The 26,435-nt window shown below is 38.8% G+C and overlaps 1 protein-coding gene across 2 annotated transcripts in view; it reads right to left on the bottom strand.

The window, feature by feature from the left end:
* The window catches only part of PRKCD (protein kinase C delta), a 65,712-nt gene that overhangs the window by 16,568 nt on the left and 22,709 nt on the right, over positions 1 to 26,435 (bottom strand). For both annotated transcript variants that reach the window (XM_082768333.1, XM_082768332.1), the window contains exons 2-4: positions 11,658 to 11,794; positions 7,860 to 8,059; positions 6,613 to 6,673 (exon numbers count right to left, since the gene is read on the bottom strand). In XM_082768333.1, the coding sequence (XP_082624459.1) occupies positions 6,613 to 6,673; positions 7,860 to 8,059; positions 11,658 to 11,769 (373 nt within the window). In that variant the 5' untranslated portion in view covers positions 11,770 to 11,794. The remainder of the gene's footprint in view (positions 1 to 6,612; positions 6,674 to 7,859; positions 8,060 to 11,657; positions 11,795 to 26,435) is intronic.

The raw sequence follows: 26,435 nt of genomic DNA on the forward strand, positions 1-26,435 counted from the left end.
ATGCCTGAAATCAAAGTGTTAAATGAGAAACAAACAGGATTCACCAGGTCAACAGGATAAAGCTTCACCTCACGTTGATAATACAGCAATTTGGCATTGCTGATATTGCGTGCAAAGTTCCTAGACAACACTTTCGATCAGGGTATGAGAAACCATATGGGAAACATGGTGTTTCTATCCCATCTTGAAAACTGATATTGAACTTAGTAGAAATCTATTAGACTGACATCCATTTCTAAAGGATAATTATTAAACTGGGCTGCATCACTTACTTTCTTCGTACAAAGAAAAAAATCGTGGAAAATAAATGTCTTCCTTAAGCATACTTTGTGAAAAATCCTTGAGCACAGCAAAATTTCAAAATCTGCATGTGAGAACACACAGTCTTCACAAGCAGCTGCGTTATTAAATACCTTTGCCAAAACCAACCAATATATCAAAGCATAGCTGAAAACATTTTTGTATGCTTCTGAAGAAACTGAGAGGTTTGGACAGCAGCTGCAGGTCATGTGCATCTGAACCCAAGATGGCTCTGAAACGATAGCATAGTTCATTTCTATCTGCTATGAGTATGTTTAGCAAGTTAGCATTTAATGTGCATTGCTCCAGAAATTTTTCAGAAGTTCAGCCAAGAACAGACTCAGCTAGGGAACAGAGGCTTTATTTTAGAGATACAGAGAGAATTGACAATTGCAAGGAAGTGAATTTTCCAGCAGCAGGGTGTAGATGGTAAGAGAGAGGAAGAAACGCAGAGGCACAGCCTTTGCTCCTCTCCAGCCAGGACTCACACAGACGAAACGCTTGTGCTGGGCCGGCACACAGTCAGAAACAGTCTCAGACAGAACAGCTGAATCAGCAACTAAAATCCTGGTGACCTCTGCAGCAGCTGCAGCCTGGACCCAAAATTAATCATTTTGAACCCAGCACACACCATTAAACATCATCTATTTCCTCTGTTGAGAGCTATGGTTAATATTTATCACTGACACGCTGTTCACATATTTCAAGGATCCTCCTCAAAACTTGCAGCTGATCTGACAAAACGACCCGACACTCCTTTGGGCCGCATATTCATTAAGAAACCATTAAGCACGCCTGTGAACTAATGCTGCAGTTCTCCAGAAGTGCTGTAACCATAGCCCTGTACACACAACTTCACTGCAGCGCCAGCCCTTCAGGCTATTTTGCGGTCCTTTCAGCCAGTAACATAACATGCGAAGCGTCGTCTGGGAAGCATTTACTGAGCTACCTAAAACAACAGCGCTAGGACTCAGCCGAACTGTAATAAACCTCGAGGCGAGATGTCAAGTCGTCTCAGTTCAACCTCTGAAGTTCAAGGACAAAAGAAAACAACCTCCAGAATAAGCCTACTAGAGCTTTAAAAAGAAGGAATAGAAAAATATTTACCATCTTCAGAGTTCATTTTTCATTTTAACTTGCTCGTTTCGTGGTTTTGTTTATAAGTTGAACAGAGAAAAGATAACAGTGCTACTGTCAGAAACTGAGAACTGGGACTTTGCTTCAAACAGGGCCGGGCAAAACATTTCCTGAGCTAAATGGCTGATCGAGTTGAAAGAGATTTGCCTGAAACTTTACCATAAACTATAAACCGTTCCGACATTTCTGTTCAATGTCTTTTTCTGCAGGTCTACCGCCTTGCACTTGGCTTAGTTTGAAAGTTAAGCGTGCCCTTCAGGTCAAGAAAAATATTAATCTCACAGAGCAATCATTAAAAAGAAAAGGTTATTTCTCACAAGGGAAACCTTCCTGGTACGAACTACCTCAGAAGAGAACTGCTCTTTAACCTGCTCCAGGAAAGGACTGCTTTATAGATCTGTACAGAAAAACATTTACAGAAGTACAAGTTTCCCAAAAGTCTACGTTTCTGTGACACGAATTTGCTTCACTAAATCATTTTGGGTTGTGCAATATTCACAACCCAACCTTATACACAAGGCATTAGTATTGCTGTGTATTTCTCTCTTTTTAAGCCATCTCCTCCATTCTCAATACCTGGGGATTTTATGCTGCTGACACGAAGCAGCAACACCAACAGTCTGATGCTGCACGAGCCATTGCTCTCAAAGCTGGCACAAAACTTCACGTTACCTCTCCCAGCCCAGGAACTAACACTCTAAGTTTTCACATGGTCTCAAAACCACTGCTACGAGTCCTTTGTTGCCCTCGTTACAAAGGCACATACAAAACAAGTAAGAGTTGGGGCATTTCTGCTGTGCTAAGAAGTGTGCTGGGCTCTCCTCGGCGTGCAGACCAGGACACCCACGGACACGCGCCGGGCCTGCACCGCTTTGACCGGCGCTTAGCAAAGCGCTGAGGTGCACGTCACCACACCGAACTACTGTGTCGTGGGCATGAATGAAGCCAGCGGTCTTTCAGAAAAGAGCTAAAATAAAACAGCATTTGAATAAGGTTCGCCTTTCAATCCAGGAGAAGAAAATCCTGGGTCCAGGGTGCACTCTGTAGTGCTTACACCATCTGCAGAGTTGCTGCACTAGTACAGTTTGAGCACAGTCTGTGCCCAGCTGTACAGTTTTTTGTTTTGTTTTGTTTATTTTTTGCTTTAAATTGAAGTGTTTTAGTTAACAGTTCTGATACCTGACAATATGTCTGTGATATATATACACAGATACCTGAGACATATCTAATTTCTTGTGGTAAAACAGCGAATAAACTGGAAAACACCTCTTTTCTTTTTTTTCCACTTTTTAAATTGCAAAGTTACAGAAAAAACATCCTTAAAAAAACACACAAACAAACTGCATCTAAGTCAAATTTCTTATAAACACAGATACTATATTGTTTCCTCAGCTCTACACAACACATCAGCTACCTTCCCAACCAAATACACACCAACTTTGCGTTTATCAAATTACTTTATCTTTGAATGTTTGATTTCCTTGAAAAGAAAAAAATAAGCCAGAAGATGTTTTTATTACATTTGTGCAATCACACTTCTGGATGCAGATTAAGCAGATGCAAGGTGCCACTGAATAACCATCACATCTACCACGTTTTAGAAATAGTGTTTTCTCAGTTAAATGATCAAATCATACCAACTTCTCCACTTCTATCTATGAGAGATCACTTCTGGCTTTTTAGCCCTCATGATGTCTTATTGATAACATGACAACTCTTCCCTAACATGCCTCACCCACACAGAAACCTGCTTTATATCTGAATCTAGACCCATATGATATGCAGACCGTGCTCTCAGAGAATCTGTGCATCCGTTACTTACACCATTATTTTTCAGATATCTCAGAAAAATTCTCAGATCTCACACTTGCCCATCACTCATCACAACAGACACAAAGAAAAACACATTCAAAATATTTGCAGCTCTCCAGTTCATATTCCTCTCCCAGAAGTTGGATCCTTCAGGTATATAATGTTCCCATGCAAATCTGATCCACCTGATAGCATTTGAAGGAAAGAATTCACTAACCCTTTCTCCAGGAAGCTGAAGCCAGGAAAACAGTGATTCTGAATTCAAAAGCAAGACAAAAAAAAGCGTATTTCCAAAACCTCTGAGGCTGCTAACACAGAGAGAGACAGTCGGTAGTACAGTAAGCCACCTCGGTGATCCTGGGTTTTCTTACTCGGTAAGGTCATTAACTACATTTAAATAAACAATGATCAAGCAAAGCATTAAACGCACTGCGACTTCCACCTATTAAAGCTAAAGCTGCCTTACAGAATTAGAAGCTATTTTCAATGCTACAGCAAGAGAACGAGGGGCAAAAAGAAAACAGTATTCTGAAATGAAAGTGGGGGGTCAACATCCTGTTCTCATATTTCACACATCAGAAGACAAGCTTTGATTTCCAGCACTTATTTTCAGACCACAGGACAGGAGACAAAATAAATTGTTCAACAGCTCTAAGTCAGGGAGCTCAGCAGTCCCTGTGTTACAGAGTCTAGAAAGAAAAATGCATCAAAAACTGGGAAAACTTTTCATATGTGCCTCTAAAGTAGCCGACCAGGCTCCAGTAGGCAAAGGGAGCATACAAATGAAATGGCTCAGTGTAGCCCACCATGGAGCAGACCTCAGTAGCAGCTAATTCCAAGAAAATTATTCTCTAACAGTAAATCTGGTAATGGAGCAGTAACATGCTTACTTCTCAACACTGCTGCCTACTATTGAAGCAAAGAAAAGCAGTTTTCTCTAAAGGTGGCAGAATGTGTTCTGCTTAGAAGGAAGGGTTGGAAATCAAAAGCTTTCATCTGCAAAGCAAGCCAAAGAAAGAGTTAGTAACTTCTGTGAAGTGCTTGGAGTTTTTCAAACGAAAGCTACCACCTGTAACTCAAAGGCTCTGCTGGTAGCAATACCTTCACCAGGGAACGACTGAAATACCACTTTCAGAACAAGCCTTTTTTAGCATTTTAGACACTCTGCCATCCAGTTCTGCATGGAAAGGCATGTCAGAGAGAAAACCAAATGGTATGTACATAGGAAGGAATGTGAACAATCTCTGAGCTTTCAACTATTAACTAAGGGTTTTAGCAATGTGAAGAATGGAAGTTAACACAAACATCCTTGTAATGCACTAACAAACTTCTCCGCTCTAGTACTGGTAACAGCTACTCTAACTACAGAAAACATTTAAAGCAGTGCAAGGATGAACCAAAATCACTGCAACGTTTTCCAATTTAGCAAGGATATAGTGACACAAGGGAAGTCTGTGATTTTGAGGATTGTTAGTGTGTTACAGTGTACTAATGTTTGATGTGAGCATTCCAAGTGTCAGACTGAGCGACTTTCCTTCACAAAATGTAGTTGTATAGCTGTATCTTGACAAGCAGTCTCCACTGCCTCAGTGGTTGGGTTATGAAAAAGTTAGTGGTCAGTAACTGCCTGTAAAATGGAAGGTAAATAGGAAGTTCTTGCAAAGTAGAAGATCGAACAGGAACATTAGCACATGAATTTCAACTCGCCAATTAAAGTATGATTGGATGATTTAAAGATCTGTTCAGTATTTACACTTCATCCACTGCCATCTGCGATCCCTAATAATAAAGGCAATGACAAGCATTTTAAAGAGCATTGTATCTATTTTAAATTTATTCTGACAAATAACTAAGTACAATTATTTTAGTACTTATAGCACAAATTAGCTGTTCTTCCTAGCATCTGATGGCAAATTACAGAAGGTTTTCACTTATTCTGCCTCTACTGTTTTTTATATCTGTATGGAGAAAAAGGAAATAAGCTTCAGACTTATTAAATGAGCAACTGAAAAAAAGAATGAAGTTGTTTTTGTGCACTTTCGGTTGAGAAACATTTTGAGCTTCCTGGACAAGTCGATTTCTGTATGTCTTACTAAACTGAGAAATCCTCATAGTATCAGTGCACGCATAATGCCGTGCATGGGAAATCCATGATGAAGTCCAAGATGAAAGTTTTCTAACATCATGGTTCATAACAGCTTGAATACAAGCCAGAATACTACTGGTGCATACATAAACAGAGAGCTTCTAAGCTTTAGGAGACTTACTTTTACTTATGGGCTCTTCAGATTCTCTACACTTAGCTTTAAAGAGTTAGCTTTTCATAAAGGAGACCAAAGTAATGAGAATATAGATAGGCTTTCTTTTTTTTTTTTTTTTTTGCCATTGCAAAGCTAAAATGTCAGCTCTGAAATGTCACTTACTGCATATCACATTCTATCTTTAGCAGCTTTTCCAGCTTTGCACATATGGTACAAAAAACCTCCACGATTTGCTGTTCTGTGAGAGTAGAACTATGTTCTACTGTATACATATGGGAAAAAAAATAAAAACAAAACAAAAAAACACCACCACCAAAGCCCACAAACAATGCTTTTAAACATGCTGCTTACTCTTTCTACTTACGATTTACAAATACAGTATAAAACCATGTAAGACTGATCAGCTAAAACGTCAGACCAATTTAATTCCCAAGAAATAATGGTTTTGTCATTTCTAGCATAGGAAAGTTTTAACCACTGGTTAAGCAAGTTGTGAGGTTTACATCATTTCCTTTAGGAAAATTACACAAATCTCTGCTAAAATATTTGTTTTTGTTAGTGTACCTAAAGCTTTCCCTCTCATAATTAACCATCTCCTCTTACCTCATAGTTTCTTTTCCAAACAGCACGTGTAACTTTCTATCACGTACAACTTGTTCGCTTTTTAAACTGATATGGCAAAACATTGACTAGATTTGCATTTTAACATTTAACCATTCACTCATTGCTACAATTGGTTTCCACAATGAATAAATAGTACAACTGAATCTCAGACCTATTTCCCCGATCCACAAAAGTTTACCACATAAATCAGAACAAGAAAATTAACTTATTTATGCCTATTTAGGGTCTTATTATACTTATCTATTACATCAAAACATGAGGACGGACATACTAACAACCCTAAAATGGCTGAATGTAACAGGAATACAGAGTATGAAGGCATTTAGAGATTAAAAAATGCAGCCCCTGACTCCACAAAACAAAAACACTACAAAACAAATTAACAGAATTAGAAAATTGTACCCAGCACCACAGAAGTTTTTTTTGTAAGCGACATTCCATGTTTTAGAAAAGCAACTGAAAACAAATTTGACATTACCTGCATCTTCTAAAAAATACTGCACAGCCATCAGCACCTTTCCCTGAGGTTGTAGATCAAGCTGTGGAAAGAAAGATATCAACAGTGAAGCATGTGGCTGACAAACTCTCAGGAATTTATACAGCTCTTTTTAGGGAATCAAAGTGTAACATTCAGTAACTATTGGATTACAGTCCTCTTCTGTATCTCACTGCTGCAGCTGAACCAGGTGCTTTTATTCTATTGTTTTTGCTAGTATGCTGCATTGCTTTGATGTCTACCCAAAAGTTCATTGCAGTCCAAGTTCACATTGTTTTTGCATGTTCCTTTCCCTTTTCTGCAAATAAGTTTGTCAGCATCTATTTTTACTTTTTATAAATTCAATTTGCACAGGAACTTAGTTTTTAAAGTCTATACAATGCCGTGTATGTTTATTGACAGCACAAACCATAGAAATATCAAATACCATTGCCTATCATCAGAAAAATAGCGGCAGTATCAAAATTTATTTTGTTTTCCTACCAGACTATTACACATGGTTTCTTTGGAATGTCCTACAGACCAGCATCATTACAAAGCTCCCTACAGCAAAAATAAATGCCTTTTAAGCCAGTTCCTGGGCTCAGAGAGCAACCACTAATGCTTAACCTGCTGCCTTCCTACAATGTAGGAAGCTATTAAGCATGAAAGAGTAGTCTGATTCAGTCTTCACTTTAGCAAAGAGCAAAGTACCACTGGGTTAATAACAAATTGGTGAATGCAACTTGGAAAAAAAAAAAAAAAATTAAAATAGATATATCTCCATAAATCTCACTGCCCTAGTGGGCAGATAAGATACAATTAAAACAGACTGGGTATTAAAAAATGCCAATTGCAGCAGCATTAACCCAAGTAAAATTTTCAGTAAAAATAAATTTGTAAAATAGGAATTCTAAACTGAAATGCCTTGGAAGCAGCTTCACTTTTCTTCACCTTTGGATGAATCACAATGACCAGATCCAATTGAAACATTTGCTAATTGCTGTAATGACTGTTAAGCTTTTTGAAATAGGCTCTCAGTGCAACTTACATCAGTATTTCAAATACCAAAGCCATTGATTTTATTGGCAGTTTCTTGAACTTTGATTGTACATTGCTAAATTAATTGTCTTACAAACTCCTGCCACACACGCTAAAGAGATTGAACACTCATAGGCATAAGGTCTCTGTTCAGTTTGAAAGAAGCATAACCAGGTGAGCAGGGTTAAGAAATTAAGCTTTTCCCTTACCCAGAACTCTGCTTTGCCGTTGCCTTTCTTGCACCGCTCCGCCAGGACTGACACACCTACAGTCACTTCAGATAATGGCTCTTCTGCTGCTTTCATGAGAACAATCTGAATCACACGTCCTTCATAAATGTGGGCGTCAAAAGTTGATTTCCATTCTGGATACATAGTGGGTTTCTTCTGAACCAAAGTTTTTCCTCTCTCTGAAAGCCACACACAAAATAAGAGAAAATGGTAAAAAATCAAAAGGCAAAGTTCACCCTGACAGACAGCGCGTGCAAAGGCAGTGAAGGTGTTAACGTGCCGCCCGAGAGACCAGGAGGAACAAATCCCATTATGGAATTCAGAAGCGGGTTTAGTTATTTGCATCTTGACAGGGAATATTTGCATGTCTGCTTTTTGGCATCAATCTCCATCACATGCCATCTGATCATACTGAATACCTACCACTAGAAGGTAAATTAAGACAGATCTTACGTTGACTTAAGTTTAAATTGATACTAGTGGCTGAGAGATGAAAAGCTTCACATTTCATTAATCCACACCCAAGTTATCCCAACACTTCACTTCTATTCATAAGCAAGTCACTTGATTGACGTTGTACTCTCTCTGCCACGTTTGCCACTATTTAAAAGTTAGTACAAGGCTTTATCAGTCTTCTCTAGCACATGCAGACCCTGCATACTTAAAGGATAAGACTGAAAGAACCTCAAAACAAATCTTTTTTTTCCACTTAAGCTAGTTTCCCGTACGAACATCTCTACAGACTCTTTCCTTCAAGTCTTATAATGCCACACTATTTTTATTAGATAGATAATGATTTTTCTAATATACAATTTTTATCTCTCTTACTACCAGTTAATGTAATTTCTTCCTGTCTTTACCTTAGTGTACCAATCAGCTGTTTTCTGTCCCTATCTATAACAAGCTTCAACCTATTTCTTGACCCGAGTCTCTCAGTAGTCCCATCAACACACCCAAAACGATACAGCCTCCCAAGCACACGCATCCATTTTTCACTCTGACTCTGGTACATGGTGCCACCTCCTCAATGTTGCTCTGATTTGCTCCCGAGCCTATTACTCCCCATTTGTACGCAGGTAACCGAATATCATTTTGTACATTCTGTACAATTTCTGCTGCTTATCAAGATTATTTGCTGCATTGAAAGTGCTTTCTAAATTCCTCTCCAGCTCTGAATGATCCATTTTTTTCTTGATAAGTGTGTAACCTGTTCTTATGATATCAAGGCAGTAACACAGCAGATTAAATAGTTTGACCCTTCTTCAACAAGCTGCAGTGTGATATGCCTCCTAAAATGCAATCAAATTTCCATTCACTTCAATGAGGGAAGAATTAGATGCATCTTATTAAAAAAGGAAAAAAAAAGAAAAAAAAAAGAAAAAGAAAAAGAAAAACCACCACAACTTCCTGGAAACTCAAGGCAAAGTCTGCATTCATTCAGTAATCACTTGCTCAATACCCTTTGCTCGATTGCGCTGAGCTATCCAAATGAGAGGAACAAGTAGCACCCTTTTACTTCTTTATTAGGGAATGCCTGCCAACAACAGCATTACAAATTACAACTTTCACAAGCACACCCAACTCTGCTTGCCAAAAGGCATTCTAAAATGCTCAGAAACAGCCACCTGAGGACCTCCACCATTTCACAGAAAACTTGACCATTCCTCCTCTACTCAGTCAAAAGTTTTTATCTTGAAATTGGGGAACTTCACAGACAGAAAAACAAAAATTCTTAGTGATCCAAGTACAAGGCTCTGGAAGTAGGTTTGGTATTCATAGCTATGGAATAATTTGTAAATATTATGGTGAAAATATATAGAGAAAATTCAAAGAGAACATCATTTAGAGATTATTAGAATAGCCAATAAAGGCAAGGGGAAATTAAGGGTGGGCTGACTGCACAACAAGGGTTTTACACGAGCCTATTTTTTGGATTGCTAAAGCTATACCCTCTCATCATAAAAGCACACTTCAGCCATCATCTTTGGGAACATGAAAAATTGCAGCTATTTGCAGAACCTTTGACAGTAATTCACAGTTTGCAGAAGCAGCAGCAGTTTACAGACATGTCGCTAATACTTTTTGTTGGATTTTTAGAGGGGAGAACTATTTCAGTCCATTCACAGAAGTCTCCCTATTCTCATATCCCAATTAAGATCTGTTTTGAGCAGTTACTATCCATGTTCTTACCTCACATAGAACTAAAAGAAGTTGCCTGAATTACTGGCAACAATTTCCAGCCTGACCACGCTGCTTTTGTAATTAAAATCATACTAATCAAGACTTGTCATGAATCACAACATCTGACTGAAAATGAACACTTCAGTCTCAGAAAAGAACAGCCTTTTAAAACACTTTTCCTACCCCTCCTGAATCCAGGCATCCTTTATTTCTCTGTTAACACTAGTGGCTTCAAAATACTTTACATGTTTGCAAATTGGCTTCATGCCTAATCATTAGGCAAATTATTTTCTTCTCACACGATAAGCTTTTCCTCAATCATGCTTCAGCATGCAAATCCAACTGAAGTTATTCCAGATCTTGTCAAACTGATAATGGGTGCATCCATTTCTTTTCCTGAGCGTCTCTCTTCCCCAGTCAGTCAACACTCAGGCTCATTGCACCCTTCTCCCCCACTTTTCAGTGCTTCAATGATACACGCAAGCAGAGAAGAGAAATGGTGGGATGATTACACTTGTCAGGAGACATAAGCTGCAAAATTTTAAAGGGGATTTATTTAGACCACTTCCACCTCTCCACATATGCCAACAGGAACAACACTTTGTGCACCATTTCTTTAGAGGGTCTCTCAACACACAAAGAAACAGCTGCTTTGGAGCCCTTATCTAAACAAAAAGGAGATAGCTCAATCATGTTGTGAGGAAGAAGAAAATTCACCCCTTTTGTGCATTCTTTGGCATTTTGTGAAGCCCAAAAGACATAAGGCAGGATTTAAAAGGCCCTGTCTGATTCTGTACAGCAATTCGTAGGCTTTTCTCTCATCCTGTTTGGCTACAGTGACATATTTTAGGTAAATGTCCGAAACTATTACAAAGCTTTTGACCAGATCCTGTGAAGAAGTGGTCTTTGAAAACTTAGGGCCTGATGAATACAGAGATGCTAACAAGACCTTGGGTGCAAGTCATTCCAAGCAAATAATTCTGCCAAAACACCTCAGTTACTATTGCAACAAATTATGTTTCTCATTAATAAACCCATCCTCTAATACAAACAGTGTACTGCTCTGTGCTTGAGGAGGGTATTCTTCAATCTGTTGCAGCTCAGATCCCTCTTCATGGCACTCCACTACATCACTATCTCCCTTGCAGAGCACTTGTGCGTGCAGTCTGCTTCTTGCAGAACTGGAGAGAACAACGCTCTATTTAACATTCACAAACCTACATCATACAAAACTCATGACGCACCTTAACTTGTGCAAAAGTGACATTTCAGCAGTTTCAGCTGCTTCACCATGTGTTTTGTGAATAGTTATGTGTTGGTGGTGAAGCGGGAGACAAGAAAGCTTGGACTTCATCCTACCAAGTGCTGAGCACTCTTGCTGCAGGACAAGAAATTTCTAATTAAGAAGCCTCGTTTTATGGTGGGGGTAGAAACAACAGTCATTGTTATTTCTTGCATTCTGAAAGAATGCCCGTGTTGAAGTGCTTAGTGTGACAGGAACAGTAGCACTTGTTACTACTCACAGCCTAAGAGGGATTGCAATATTTCTCAACAGTTTATTCATACTCAGAAAAGCATCACCGTTCGTAACCTCACCTGTAGTCAACGCCTCCTTCATCTTGATAGCACAGAAAGGCTGTAGTTCCCCTTGATTCTGCACAGGTCCCAGCTCAAATGAGTTGAAAGATATCCTTAAGAAGGGGGCCATTGTTCACAGCAATGCTGATGCACACCTGTGTAGAAAGAATAAAAGACTTGGTGTGAGACACAGGAGAAAGCAATACACAGTTCTCAGCCATCATAACCAACACAAACCATCCACTGATGTCTGCAAGTCTTAAATTTGCTTTTGAGATCATAAGCCTAAAACTGGCATGTATTGAAACAAAAAACATCACGTTTAATCAAAGACTGAACTTAAAGACCCACTTTTAACTGTATCCTGTTAAAAATAAGTAGTATTTATACCTTTGACTTAGACCTTCCTCAGTTTTTAATTGGCTGAGACCCTAATCAGTAACAGACACAATTAGATGGACACTCTTATCAAAGAAGTAGTTCACAAACTAAGAGACATCTTAGAACTCAAGTGGACAAACTGCAAACTGTTTTTTTTCTTTTGGGTGTATAAGGTTTTATTTTTCAGTTCCTACACAACCTTAAAACGCTTCAGAATACCTAGATGCTCCAATTGCCAATCAACTCACAAAAGAAATGTCCTTGTTAATTTTACTTATAAAGATTATCCAAGAAACTATTGAACTGTACACATAACTTCAGGGCACTGCAGCAAAAAGCACTACTAGCTATACAGTAAGGGAAAAATGTTCTTAAGCATGATCAAGTAATTGCACTGCATGTAATTACTTGGTCAACATTAACAGGCTGAGTAATTGGTTCGTACATCATGAGTTCAAACTACTTTTTTTCCACTTACTTAATGTGGAAAGTGATGTACCTTCCAGAGAATACCGCCAAACCAAAACACACATAACAACAACACACAACTCCATGCCTTGCTTTGCTTTAGGTGCTGTACTACTCCTAGGATGCATCACAGGGCTACTGATGCAAACTGTGAGACACCAAACTTCAAGAACAGTCTTTTTTTGAAGGTGGGAACACATGCCAGACAAAAGGAGTAGAAAAAACTACAGCAGTACCGTGTCACTTGGTTTAACCCAAGACGCAAGAATCCTACAATTTCTAAGCCAGCAACTGGTGTTTCACTTGTCTTTCCTCGTACTCAAGAGCTCCTGAACTCAGAGCAGATTTCAGTTCACAGCTTGCAGCATGTTCAGCTATGCAGCTAGGCCCTGTAGCTCAGATGTCAATACTTGTTCTGTGAAGCAAAAATAAGGTGTTCAGAAGGTAAGAGAAAACAGTCATTTGCTAGCAAGGAGACACAATCAGTGAATGAATTTGCTAGCAAGGAAACACAATCAGAGTACAAACAGGTTGGATTAGGAGAAAAGAGTTAACAAGTTAATAGGAAGAGATTACAGGAAAAAGAAAAAAAAAAAAAACAAAAAAACAACAGGGCTGAGCTAGCCTTTTATCTGTAGATTGTTAACCAGCACTAGGAAGAGCATTTCAAGCAATACTGCATATGCTTGCATTTTTTATTTTTTAAATTTATATATAAAACAACCTGAGAAGCAATTAACATCCTTCTCATATCTTTTAAGGCCCAGAACAGTCATTTAGTTAAGACTGTGAAATCAGTTTTTGGAGCAAAACAGAAAACAGCTCCTACCACCATTATCTGCACATCATGCAGTCTCCCTTTGTGGAAACCATTCTCAAAAAAATCTTACTACTTTCTAACATTTATTGAGTTGTTTCTTATTAACTGACTGGTTCCCCATCTTCTCTTCTGTAGAGTAGGACAAAGTTAGAAAGCAGGTTTAGGATTACTTGGCACTGCTGCTTTCCCCACTGAGCAACTAAAAGCCACAACTATAATTCATGTTCCCACAGCCTGATATCCATGCTTTGAGTAAAACAACAACACTTCCACACTAATCCACTGGTTAAGATAGCTTGGAACACCAGTTGATGAGATTGGGGATTGGGATGACCCCACAAAGAGAGAAAGTAGCTTTTGTAAAAATTAACAAATATTATCAGATACCTCCCTTTGACAAATGCAACAATGCTCATCAAGAGCTTTAATGAGGAACATATTTTAACTGCTTGAGAGACCTCATGCTCGCTACACTCAGAGATACCCTCAAGTGACGAGCTATGTGGCTCGCCAGTACTGGATAACAAAAAGCTACTACTCAATGTAGATATAAAAGAAACCAGATTTAATAATCTTTTACTTCTGGGGAAACAGCTTTAAGACCCAGTTAGGCCATAGGTAGAAACAAGCTGGGTAGGTCAGTGCGCAGCTCCCACAGGAAATTTTATTTGATAGAATCACAGACTGCAGGATAATTCAGGTTGGAATGAAAAGCCCAGCTAGAAACCACAATTTCCAGTAAGTCTGGAAATCTAACTAACAAAAAATTGGAAGGCATCGACAAAGCTAAACTAACAATTGCACTGATTTCACTCAAATTGAATCAAACTAACATCAGTTCTGAAACAGAACACAAGGCTTGTCACTTGACATTTACTTCAACAGCCAATACACAGATACAATAGAAAGGGGTAGAAAAAAAACACATGGACTTTATATAATCACATAATCTTCCTCATTTCTGGTGGCCTAATACAAAATCTACTTAGAAGGCCACATTTTCCACTCTGCTTCTCAAAAGCTGCATTTTTAGTTTTGACTATGGTTATTTGTTTTAGCTTCACAGTACTTGGCTTCAGTGCAATCTCAAATTCTCACTCAGAAATGCAGTACTAAACACAAGCAATTAAAGGAGTTAAGACAAAACACCAAACCCCAGGAATTTCTGATGATGTTCAAGATGAGCTCAATTTAAAGTTGCATTGAAGAAAAGTAGAAATTACCTTCCCATTTAACAGAAAAACCTCAACAACTTAGTTTCATGTAACAAACTACCTGTTCCTGCCAAGTTTCTCTGTCCTTATACATTCTGCTTTTTTCAGAAAAGTAGAGATGTACAGTAGTCTCATGTAAAATCTCATTATATGTGGTACACTGTACTGTGATGCAGGGAGGTTAAGTGAGAAAGGAGGGCTTGGATTCACTCCTCAGTTACGTTTTCCAATCCCTGTCTATGCTAAGATACTGCAGTTGACATGTACTCGCTGTACTGCTATGAAAAAAACAAAAACATACCTCACTAAAACTGTTTTTGGCAGCAAAGCTCCAGACACAGAGATTCACTTTAATTCAACAAAGTTTCTCAAAATCCCTGCAGAATGTGCTCATCCAAACTTTTGTCACATTTGAAAAGCAAAAACATCCAGAGCAATACGTGCATTTTGTTCACTGCATCTTAGACACAAGCACCTCTCAGGTCTCCTTGACTATTTCTGAAGCGACAGAAAAAGTGTTGACTCTAGTTTTAAGAGCTGTATCTGTCAAGAACTGAACTGCTATAAAACACCAGTTAGGACATGGAGATTTTACAGTCTATTCATATGACCTGTATTGCTGCTAGAAGTATTAAAGCCAAACTGCTTTCCCTACAGGGTGTGATATTATTTAAACAAAATAGTGGAAAAACTGAGATGCAAACTCCAAAAGTACTGCAACTCCAAATTACAGGTTGCGTATATCCAACAGTTGAAAAGTTATCTAAAAAAAAAAAAGGGGGGAGGGGGGGGGGAAAATGCTTTAGTAGCATTGTTTTGCATGCAGTACACTGAGATGACCACCCTGACCTGACTCAATGTGCTCTCTGATGCTGTCCAGCACAATATTCCTTTCCTCAAGGATCCCCAACACACCCTGCTGCAAGCTAAAGTTGTGTTCAACACCATCTGGAGTAGATTATGTAAAGTCCACAGTAACTTCCATGAAGCCTTTGGAAGCTTTTGACTGTTCTTAATATCAAAAGAAAATCAATCATGTTACCATTGACTATAGTAAGCGTGGAGAGATACTGAAAAAATGGAACACCTTCCTCTCAATGCCAACATCTGCTGGGTGAACAAACGTTTGGTTTTCCCACAGAATTGATTGTAATGCTTAGTTTTAAGGAAATCTTCTGGATATAATCAATCTCAAAAAACTCCAAGGAGAATTTTCACAACATCTGCTAGCACAAACTTCATATTGCAGTAACAATCTTCTCCACAGAGACACAAGGGACAAAGTTAAATTCTGCAGTTTCTCTCCTTCCAACAGTGCGCAATGACAACTGGGGACTCAGGCTGCAGCTGAAGGCGTTACTTGTCAGAGTTCCTTTGTTGCTACAACTCTTCCTTGTTGTAAATAGTGAGGACAAGTCACCTCTAACACAATCCAGAAACAAAGAGGCAGTTGTGACTTCTGCATGGAGCAGGAAGTAACATCAAAGCAGTGGAGGAGGAAACACTGACAGAGGCCAAGAACAGAACATTGAAGGGACTGAAAACTGAAAGGCCCAAAGAGAGAGCAGGTTGCTCCATCACCAACACAGGTCTATACATCCAAGAGAAAAGCAAAGGATAAAACACCTCTCTGATTCAAGACTGATTTCCTTGTAGTAGTCTGAAAAGCAACCAAGTTCTGACTTTTTGCAAATGGATGTAAAGCAGCAGAGTCATGTCTTTTCCCTGCTGTCTCACAGAAATGCTCTGGATGGCAAAAAAAAAACGACTGCTTTCTGCTCAGTTCCTCGCTGTGACCATTTCTGAGGACACAGAAATGTTTTGGAGAACACCAACACCAGCAGCCAGCATCAGTGACTGATGGGTGATCATCCCTGAAAATATGCACCAATTCTTTTTTCCTTTTTAAGATGCAAAAATATGAATTATTTTCAATTAGCAAGCTTTTTTTTTTTCTTTTTTTTCTTTTTTTTTCTTTTTTTCACCACAAGAGTTTCTTATCCTCCATTCTGGCAATGGACAAAAGGTTCCAGAAAGACAGCAACGAACTATTGCCCAACTTTCCTTGCCCCCACAGCACTTTCAAAAACATGGCGAAAAACCTGCCTCCTCTTTGTGTACTTCCTACAAAGGTGCTTGTGCTACTGTCAGGATGATAACACAGGAAAGGCTGCAAGTAGAGATGCTGGACATGTGATTAGCATCCTTCATCTGTGCATAGAAATAACGTGCATGTTTATGTTTTTATCATTCCCTCTTATGCTGCTTTTTGCTTATATTAAAGAATAACTCATAGGAAGCAGGTTGGCTCCAGTGCTCAGTTGGCTACAGTACCTATCCCTTCACAGGTATTCATTGAGCTGATCAAAATCCCATCTGCAAGAGAGGAGAAACAGTAATAGTGCTGTAGGATGTATCACTGGACCAAAGTAACAAAGATGGTAATCACTGCTTAAGTTGCAGACTTGCAACTATTCTACAGAGAATTTTAGGAGGTTCTGTTGAAAGCCCTGGCTTCTACCTGGTGTTCAGTGGGAAGAAGTCAGTCTAAAAAGGAAGCCAGTTTAAAAAAGGTTTATTATATTTGCTGTTAGCAGCCTTGTCAAGAAGATACACTGCAGCACTCTATCAGCGGGACTTCCCTAAGGACTGCAGACTGTTGCACTGCTGCCATTCAGCTAAAGGCGGAGAAAGGTACTCACAGCAAATGCTGCGTCACTGTATGTCATGAAACTGAGCACTCACAGATGCCAGGGGCTGCAAAAAACATTATCTCCAGGTACTGCTTTCAAAATTTAAAATCCACAGAGGGTTTGAAGAGCAAGAGCAGTCTCCAACACACAGGGCTGACCTCACATGTGCATCCCTGCAGGAAAAGAAGAAGCAACCAAAGCTACGGCCCCTGCACCAGCATCACCCTTACTGTTATTTGGATTTAGCCACTTGCTATTCAGGTTTAGCCACTCAGGTTACAACTATCTCTTATGGAAAGTTTTATTTACTTCAGTTATTAATTTGACAGCTTCATTTGTCTATGGAATCCAAGAGTAGTAATTACATGCATGAAGCTTCACAGCAACTATTTTGATGAACTATCATATGGAGAAGATTTTACAAACAAAATAAAAATAGACCTTAAGATTTGAACCAGTGGACTATACTGATGAAAGCAAAATTAATTGATTAGAAAAAGCAATACACCTAATGGGTTAGGAAATATTTAACAAAATGCAGTTACCTTTGGAAAGTCAAGCATGAAAAGAATATCTTTAAAGTGGCCCAACCACCTACAACTTCTGCAGCAATATTTCCAAAACAATGTATCTTCATAAAACACTTGGAAATAATTACACCAGAGGACTATGAAAAGTGAGAAACAGATTAATGAGAAATTTAACACAATTCAATTTACTTGCTGTTAAATTTACTGATGAATATATATATATAATATATTATATATATTATATATATATATTATATATATATAATATATATATATATTATATAATATATTTTATATATATATATATATATATATATATATATATATATATATATATATTCTGGTTCATAATTTCAAAATGATAATCCTGTACACTGAATTCTAGTGAAAGTTATATAAATGTTGGAGTCTGTTTGGTTTTTCAAGTAGTGCATGCAGATTGGTTCACAATATCCTATACATGTAGCTTGAAAAAAATGTAGCTACAACTTCCTTCTTCCCTCCTCACCCCATTATTTTCTTTCAAGTACTTCTGCTTTTGCTGGTTAGGACAGGACTAGAAGCATGACATAGTAAAATGTTTCATTATTTGTGTAGCAACAGCATGGGGAAAATCCATCTAGATAAGTCACGTAGCAAGAGATGCTTCCTGGGGTCTCTCCTGCTTGGCCAGAAGCACAGATAATTCAGAGTTTCCGTGCCTCTTTGGCACGTCCAACAGTCCCCAAACTGTCTGAATTTATGGCTACTTTATAAGTGGTTGGTACTTCCCCCAAAAAATCTACTTCCACTAATCCCCAAAGGCCCCCCCCAAAAAATTACTGGTGCTTTCCCTATCTTTATTATGACAAGCTTTTCACAATATGAGCATTAGAAACCTTTTACTGAACATGCCAACTCTAAATCTTGGAAGTGCAAACTCCTGAAAAGCTTGAGGGGAGTGCAGTTAGTAAGCAAGGAAGATCTAGTGCAGACCTGATTTTATTTTATTTTTTTTGGAACACAAGCAGCCCAATTTATTTGAGCATATGAGAACATAAGATTAGCCCAATAACAACAGTTGACTGTTTGAAAGTGTTGTGTTTTTTTTTTTTCAAGTGTGTTGAGTAAGACAAATCTGGGTTCTACACCAGAAGATCAGCCAGTTGAGGTAATTTTGGAGTCTGAAACAGACAGCAGGACAGGCTGTTACACAGCATATGCTGCAAGATAAAAAAAGCGTTTTTACACTGAATGCCCTTTTTTGGAAAGGGAAAGGGAACATTCAGAGCACCAAAGTTGGCTTTTTTGATATTCCACAACTACTACTTGGGGGTGAGGAAGTACTGTCAGCTGCTTTTTCTTTAATAGTAGAAATAGTAAGTTTAATACTTTTTTTTTTTTTTTTTTTTAACCCCCAAGTTCTCCTTCCTCATTGAAGGCACAGGACTACGCAGTAAATGTGCTGTAGGCATGCTATTTTTCACCATTACCAAAATCAGTTCTGAAACAAGATTGCCAAAGAATCCTCTTCACTAACTCAAAGCACAAATACCAGACCTTAGAAAGATGCAAGAGCAGAAACACTACCTGAAGCCCAAAGGCTTTGTTCATTACTTCTGATGGCACAAGCTGACACCAGTTGATAAGCGGTGACTGCAACAACATAGCTGGCTAGTCAGATGTTTCTGAAGCTCTACAATTCATTAACATCAAATCCCATTCTGAAATAGGAGCATGTCCTAAGTATCAGGTAGGAGGCAAATGCTGCCTCTATACACGCATAACTTAGTAGACTAATCAGGAAGCTTTTTTGGACAAGGGAAGTAAGTTGAAGTTTGGGTGCTTTTTGGCAATTAAGTAACACAATTCCCTTCATTTGATAGCAAAACCTTATTAAGGTGAAAGGGATGAGGCTACCCCTCTCCTTCCCTTCATTAGTAGGCTCTGGAGCCCCAGCTCCCTGCCAGGTCTGGCTCTGTCAGCAAGCAGACTCCTGGATGCCTCCTGCATGTCCCCGACCAGCCCTTGGCTCCCACTTCCTCAACTCTGCTCAAGGACTTTGCCTGCATTTAGTCAGCACAAGAAAATTGCAAAAGTTTATCATGTGAATACGAGTTCTCCAAAGGCAGCGTGCAATTCTGCAAGAAGGCTCGGACTTTTCCTCAGACTTTTCCGAGACAGCCAGCAAGCGCTGGGAAAGCTGAGCTACTCCTGCAGCCTGAAGATGTAGCAAACTGGAGGAAGGTAGCTGAAGAGAATCCAGCATTTTGTACAGGATCTATTTAGCTATCACCATAACCATAAAGCAATCACCTCTTCCGCATTCAGCTTTTGATACCAGAGCTTTTTTTCTTCTCGGGCATAACCATCACGCAGACAGCTATCAGCTCATGCTCTGCATGCACAAGGTTAAGTTTCCTCAGGCAGGCTCACTCCGGTGATTTCTGAAGAGCTCATTTTCTTCCTGTCCCACTTCTGAGAAAAGCCTTGGAATTATGTGTTCACAGAGAAAAAATACCACTAACAAGTAATGAAGGCATTATGGCTGAAAATATTACATTTCAGGTCCTTTAAGACCGTTCTTGCCCGCAGGTTATGCAAAGTACTAAATATGCAGCGAGCATCAATTAGTTGGTCTGGTCCATCAGAAACCTCCAAGGGAGGAGCTGCACACCATCCTCACTCCCACTCAGTGTTTTCATCTAGGATTCAGTGTAACATTCTAGGTTTTCTTTCTGGTATATAGCTATGCACACAAAACTTATTTTCTTCACGCTTATAAATTGCCAGGAATTTAAGCTATATTTCCCAGACCAAATAATACAAAGTGCCAACAACATTTTCAAATCAAATGGAAAACATGACAACACTTCAGCTAAGCTTTTACAACCCAAAATACATCTCCCATCTCTTTCCTTGACACAAACTGCAAAATATCATAAAGAGAGTATGCTGATTCCTGCTTAAGAAAAAAAGGAAATTGGAATTTTGTCTTATTTCAAATGTACCAGGTTATTACCTCTATATGAAAAAAAAAAAAAAAAGAAGTGAAAAATGGAAAAAGAGAAATTGTGTATTCAACAGAAACAAAACAAACAAAAGAAAACCACACACAAAAAAAGTCTTCTGAACATTGTAACTAGAGAACAGTTTTACTTTGGGCTTTTGAAAAACCCCAGCAGACTGTGCAGAGTAAGTGCCTCTTGCAGAGTACAAGCCTTCAAGCCAGAAATCTGCATTACCGCCAGCACTATGACCTAACCCTCCAAGTATCTGGAAAGCTACAATATTCATTAGCCAAGAGAACTGTATCATCATTCATACACACTGGAAATCTGCTGCTCAGATAACCTTGTCGGATGAAATCCATATTCAGTTCACGGATGCATGGTTTTTAACCAGGGCTTTTAAAGTAAAAGGACACAAGACTTAGGAGACAAGATTTTTGCTCATTAGCTGCGTATTGAGTTGCAGGAACAGTTCCAATCCTCCCTCCTGAGTGCATTTGGCATTGCTAGGGTTGGTTGTTGTTTGTTTTTGTTTTTTTTGAGAAGCCATGTTCTCCCTGAGGGCCACAAACATTTAGTCTGCTTCAATCAGACATCAGCCAGCAAGACAGGATGAATCTGCTTTGCTGAGTACCATGTTTCTCCTCCTGACTGCTTCCTGGTTCTTAAAGACTCTTTGCCATAGGCAGGAATCATCCTTTTATCCTTTTTTTTTTTTTTTGTATTACTTAAGATATGAAGGTCAAAAAATATGTCAGAAATATAAATAACCAGTAAACATCCACTTATCCAAGACTTTTTGGTTTAATAACTGAAAATAAACAATGAAGCCATAGAAGGATATCTGCATTGCTGCTTATAAAAGAATCTCTCATCTTTGTAACAAAGAGATGAAATAAGCACAACCAAGTGACACTGGGGTATGTACGGGTTGATGCTAAATAATGAATGATTGATAAGGAGAAACTGGAAAGGAGTAAGTGTAACTGAAATTTATTTTTAATTAGAAGTCTTTGCTCCTCCTGTAACTTCAAATCTCCAGCTAGGATTTCCAAAAGCAGGAAAATGGAATTACAGATGCTTTTCAACTTCTCTCTGGGTCATTTTCTAGAGGAAATAAACATTTAAAGCTTTACAGTGGAACGGGCATCCCCAGCTAAAATATATGCACAAAAATATGGAGAAGGCTTATTAACAGCACGGTCAATGAAAGCATAAGGGGTTGTTAAGGATACTTGGGTTATTTAAAAGTAGAACCGAGTTTACAGTGCAAGTTATAGCGTAAACTCAGGGTGAGACGATGTACTATTTAATACCAACTTTATTCCTTCCTTTTTAACCCACAAGATAAGAAGTTAAGAGCAAACTTATTTTTGACCTTTGCCTGAATTCTGTGGTTTAAACAGGTAAACTCCACACACCACAACAGTTCAGATGCTGTTTTTATTAAAACACTTTGTTATGCGTCTATCAGCCATATTAATTTATCTCTGACTAAACAAATAAAAACACATCATTCTAGTACCCTTATTGAGGAAGAAAACGCTTAAATACTGACATGTCTGGGACACAACACAGTAAACAAAGAAGAAAAACTGAACAAAAATCCCTGGAGCTTTAGATGAACCACAATCTTTTTTGAAAAGACAACCACTGCATACTCAGCTATTTCGAGTTTTGAGAGAGCCGAATTTCTCCTATGGGATGAGTGCTCTTAAAAACACCCCCTGGCCACCTTCCAGAAATGCTACTTCTACTCCTGGAAAGATCCAAACTTCTGGAGAAAAGCACAAACCAAATTATTAGATGCATAATGGTCTGTCATGACTTTGTCCAGCTTCCACTCCAGTGCTCATCCTACTAATCTTTTAGAGTTGTCTAAAAATGAGATGTTTGGTTTCCATAAGCAAAACACTTTATACATACATACATATAGATAGATAAGCCTACACACAGAAATATAAAACATATACTCAAGAGCTTCCCTCAACACTGCAAGTCAGCATATGTTCTATTACGTTATTGGGTCACTGCACTATTGAGCACCCTGAAAACAAAACAAAACAAACAAAAAAAACCCCTTTGCAATCTGAATAAAACCTACTTGCAGAAAGAAAAGACATAGGCTACTGACACGTAAGGGTAGCATTAGATTACCCCAAGAAGTACCTGACACAAACTGTGCTATGATTCTGCTCCCAATTCCCAGTTAGTCCACAGAAGCAATGGAGTATGTAATGATTTTCCTACAGACAAGCTTTCCTGGCTCATTACAGCCTATCATTTCCTCCATCACTAAACGGGTAAGTGAGTTAAAATCTTGATTACTTTCCCTGCACCTTTCAAGTACGTCTGACTTTTTGCTGCACGCATTCTCCTGCTGTAGAAGTGCTCCTTTGTGCTAATTCTGATAGCAATCTTTAACAGTTCTTGCTAAATCACTGCTAGCACCAGATACCACCTTGTGTATAGTGTTGTGGTTGGGGAACATACCATTGAGGGTATGCCATTTCTGTTAGATCGTGAAGCTAAAAAGGATGGCGTACGGCTGCTACTGACACAGACATACTCGAGAAGAAAACCAAGCAGCTACAAACCGCAGTGCCGCTAAGGCAGTAGCATACACCACGCACACAATGCTTGGCCCAGTCTTCACGGTGAGATTGCATTTTAAAAAGGGACAGACAGCATAGTGGGAAGAAAGGAAGAAGGGGAGCGAAGCACACAGACCAACATGCTCTTAGCGGTTCCAAATGCAATGTTCCCACTTGCAATTAGACAAGATCCCTTTCTTAACTCTCAGCATGGAAAGGCTCTCAGCATGTCCCCAGGCAGCAGAGTGGGAAATTTGCTTTCCACATGGTGTAATTTGTTTGAGTGGATCTACCCTGAACGGTCTGCCCAGTCCTGCCTCCAAATCTTTCCTCTGTGTATTAGGTCTACCCATACCATCTCGATTCTTTCCTCCTCGAATGCCAGGCAGCTCCTTCATGCTATTTACTCCGCAGCTTACTTAATCACAACTTACTTAATCACCCCAGCGCTTTGTATATCTGAAATACCTTTCACTTCCATGCGGTGGTGGCCACATCTTCAGTCTCAGCTGCCAACTCGGCTCACAGGAGCGAGCAGGGGATGCTGGCACGTAGCTCTCCCGCTGCTTACCGCGAGCATCATCGCCAGCACAGCTCAGCCCCAAAGGCTCCTTTCTGCCTGACAGTGCTCAGCATTCCGCTGGCCACAGGGTGCTGGCACTTCTGCACAGCTCTGTATGTTTGCTCGCACTACAGGACGCTAAGTACATAAATGCTGCTCTAATATTGCTTTTCCGTGTTAGTAATTGCTGCTGAAGCCACAGACTTGCTATGCAACCAGGACCAAGAGGCAAGCCACACAACTGAGAAGAGGCAAGTGGATGTAACCCACTTCTGACAAAAAGTTAGTCCATGTCATGGATAATTTGAGAGTCCTCTGTTTGGAGTAAACAAAACCAAAATCAACTTTGGCCCAATGAACAAACTCTGTGGGAAAGAGATCTGGAAATGTAGCTCTCTGCTGCTAATACACAACCCCACTCTGCCTCTGTGGGAATATTCAAAAAATAAATATTTACTCTGAACTGCAACACAGCTATGCTGAAAACTGTATTAGCTTGTATTGTGAAAATTTTTTAAAGTAGTTTTAGTTTCATAAATATAATTTTTATGTTCATGTAACAAATTTCCTCATGCAAGATGCAGTTCTCTCATTAGAGCACTAGTGGTTAGGGTCCTCTTAACTGCTCTAAAATTGAAACTAAAAATAAAAATAATAAACCTAAAAATAAAGCCACAAAATTTATCTGTCAGAAAATGCCAAAATTGGGGGGTGGGGTGGGAGGAGCACTTAAAATTAATCTGAGGAAATGTGAAAGGGAAAAGGAACCTTATAATTGTCTTGTAGCTGTCAGTGCCCTGTGCTCATTTGTGGTGTGTAATGATAAACACTGGTTATTGGTTAGGATATACAAATATATACCATCTGAACAGAACTCAGATATCCCAAAGAACAAGGATCATTTACATAATTATATCCCCATGCAAAAATTTTGTTCTGCTGAAGTTTGAGGACTTTTTTTTCCCCAGTTTTAAGAAGTTCTGAGAATATTTGCATAAAGCGATCATGGTATTTAATATATATTCAATAAGTACAATCAAGTTTGATATAATCTTGACTACCAAACATATACAGATACGTGTAATAGTATATGATATAGTATATCATATACTATTATATGATAATAATATATTGTATATACATATACAGATATGTATAATGTATACATATAATAATATAACAGACAAAAGCCATTATTGAATTTCCATACCTATGCATAAGTGAAACTGAGAATAGTGTTTCAGCTGCTACTGATGGACATTCAGCACAATGCACATTCCTGTACTTGCTGGGCAGTTTTATATAAATATTTCCCTTTTGGTTGTATTACATTATATATGTATAAATTTGCTTGTGTAACATGGATGTATAAAAAAATTACACGTAGTAACAACTTAAACATCTCAAGAAAATGATACAGACCATTCAAGCTGCTTTCATTTCCCTTTCCATTTTACAGGAGAGGAACTGTAAGAACAAATTGCTGACTTCAGACATTACCCATAAGGACTATGCAGATGTCTCTGGAATACCAAAGCCTGCATCTGTGCTGCTCTGCCCTTCTTTATAGGGCAAAAAGTTTCTTAGAAAATAAAGCAAGTACTTCTCAAGAAAGAAATAGAAAAAATGGTGAAGATAGATTCTTTTTTTATCATTGCAAATAAGCTGAACACATTTTTTGAGCAATTGCATTAATTTACAATGGAAGATAGAATCACAGAATGGTTTGGGTTGGGAGGGACCCTTAAATATGATCCAGTTGCAACCCCCCTGCCATGGGCAGGAACCAGCCCAGTTGCTCAAGATAAATAGAAGACACCCAGCTAGCATGAGCAAATTAGGTGAAACTGATAGCTCCTTTTAAAAATATGGTGCTAACCATACTCTTATCAGCCTGTGCTAATACACTGTGTTAATCACACTGCAAACTGGATTTGTATATTGACCTTTCTCTAAATACATAACATTAACTAAAAGGCTCAGTGCAGCATGAATTAACATTGGCAGACCTGTACAAATGGGGACATTAGGAGGTACAAGAGTTTAAATCCATAGTTATTCCAGGCTTGATTTAAATTTCTGAAGGTTGCTACCTCTGAAAGACTCAGACACAAACACGTAACAAATGGCACAAGTATTCAGTGCTGATGTGCAATGCTGCATAGCTCTGGCACTGCCCAAGAAGCAGAGAGTTCACCCAACTTAAAAGCTGGCCCGAGAGGTTCTGGAGTTTCTGCTCTCTAAACAGAACACAGTGAGATAATCCAAGTAATTTGCAGTAGAGTAGCAAGGTTACAAGACAGTTAAATGTTCTCTAGTATCAACTACTGAAGTCACAACAGCTACACAAAGAAATGGTTATTTCAGATCCTTGTGCAGGCTTAGAGGAGCACGGTGATATATTTATGATCTTGGCGTGAGAGAGTCAAAATAACTTGGTTCAGACTTGTAATCCACTTAGTGCTGACCTTCATGCCCCCTTTCCAGTTTTCTAACATTTACCTACTAGAAAGTTAAGCTACCCAAAGGGATTGAGAAAGGCTT

This window comes from Aythya marila (assembly GCF_965140915.1).
Source record: "Aythya marila genome assembly, chromosome: 10".
Lineage (NCBI taxonomy): Eukaryota > Metazoa > Chordata > Aves > Anseriformes > Anatidae > Aythya > Aythya marila.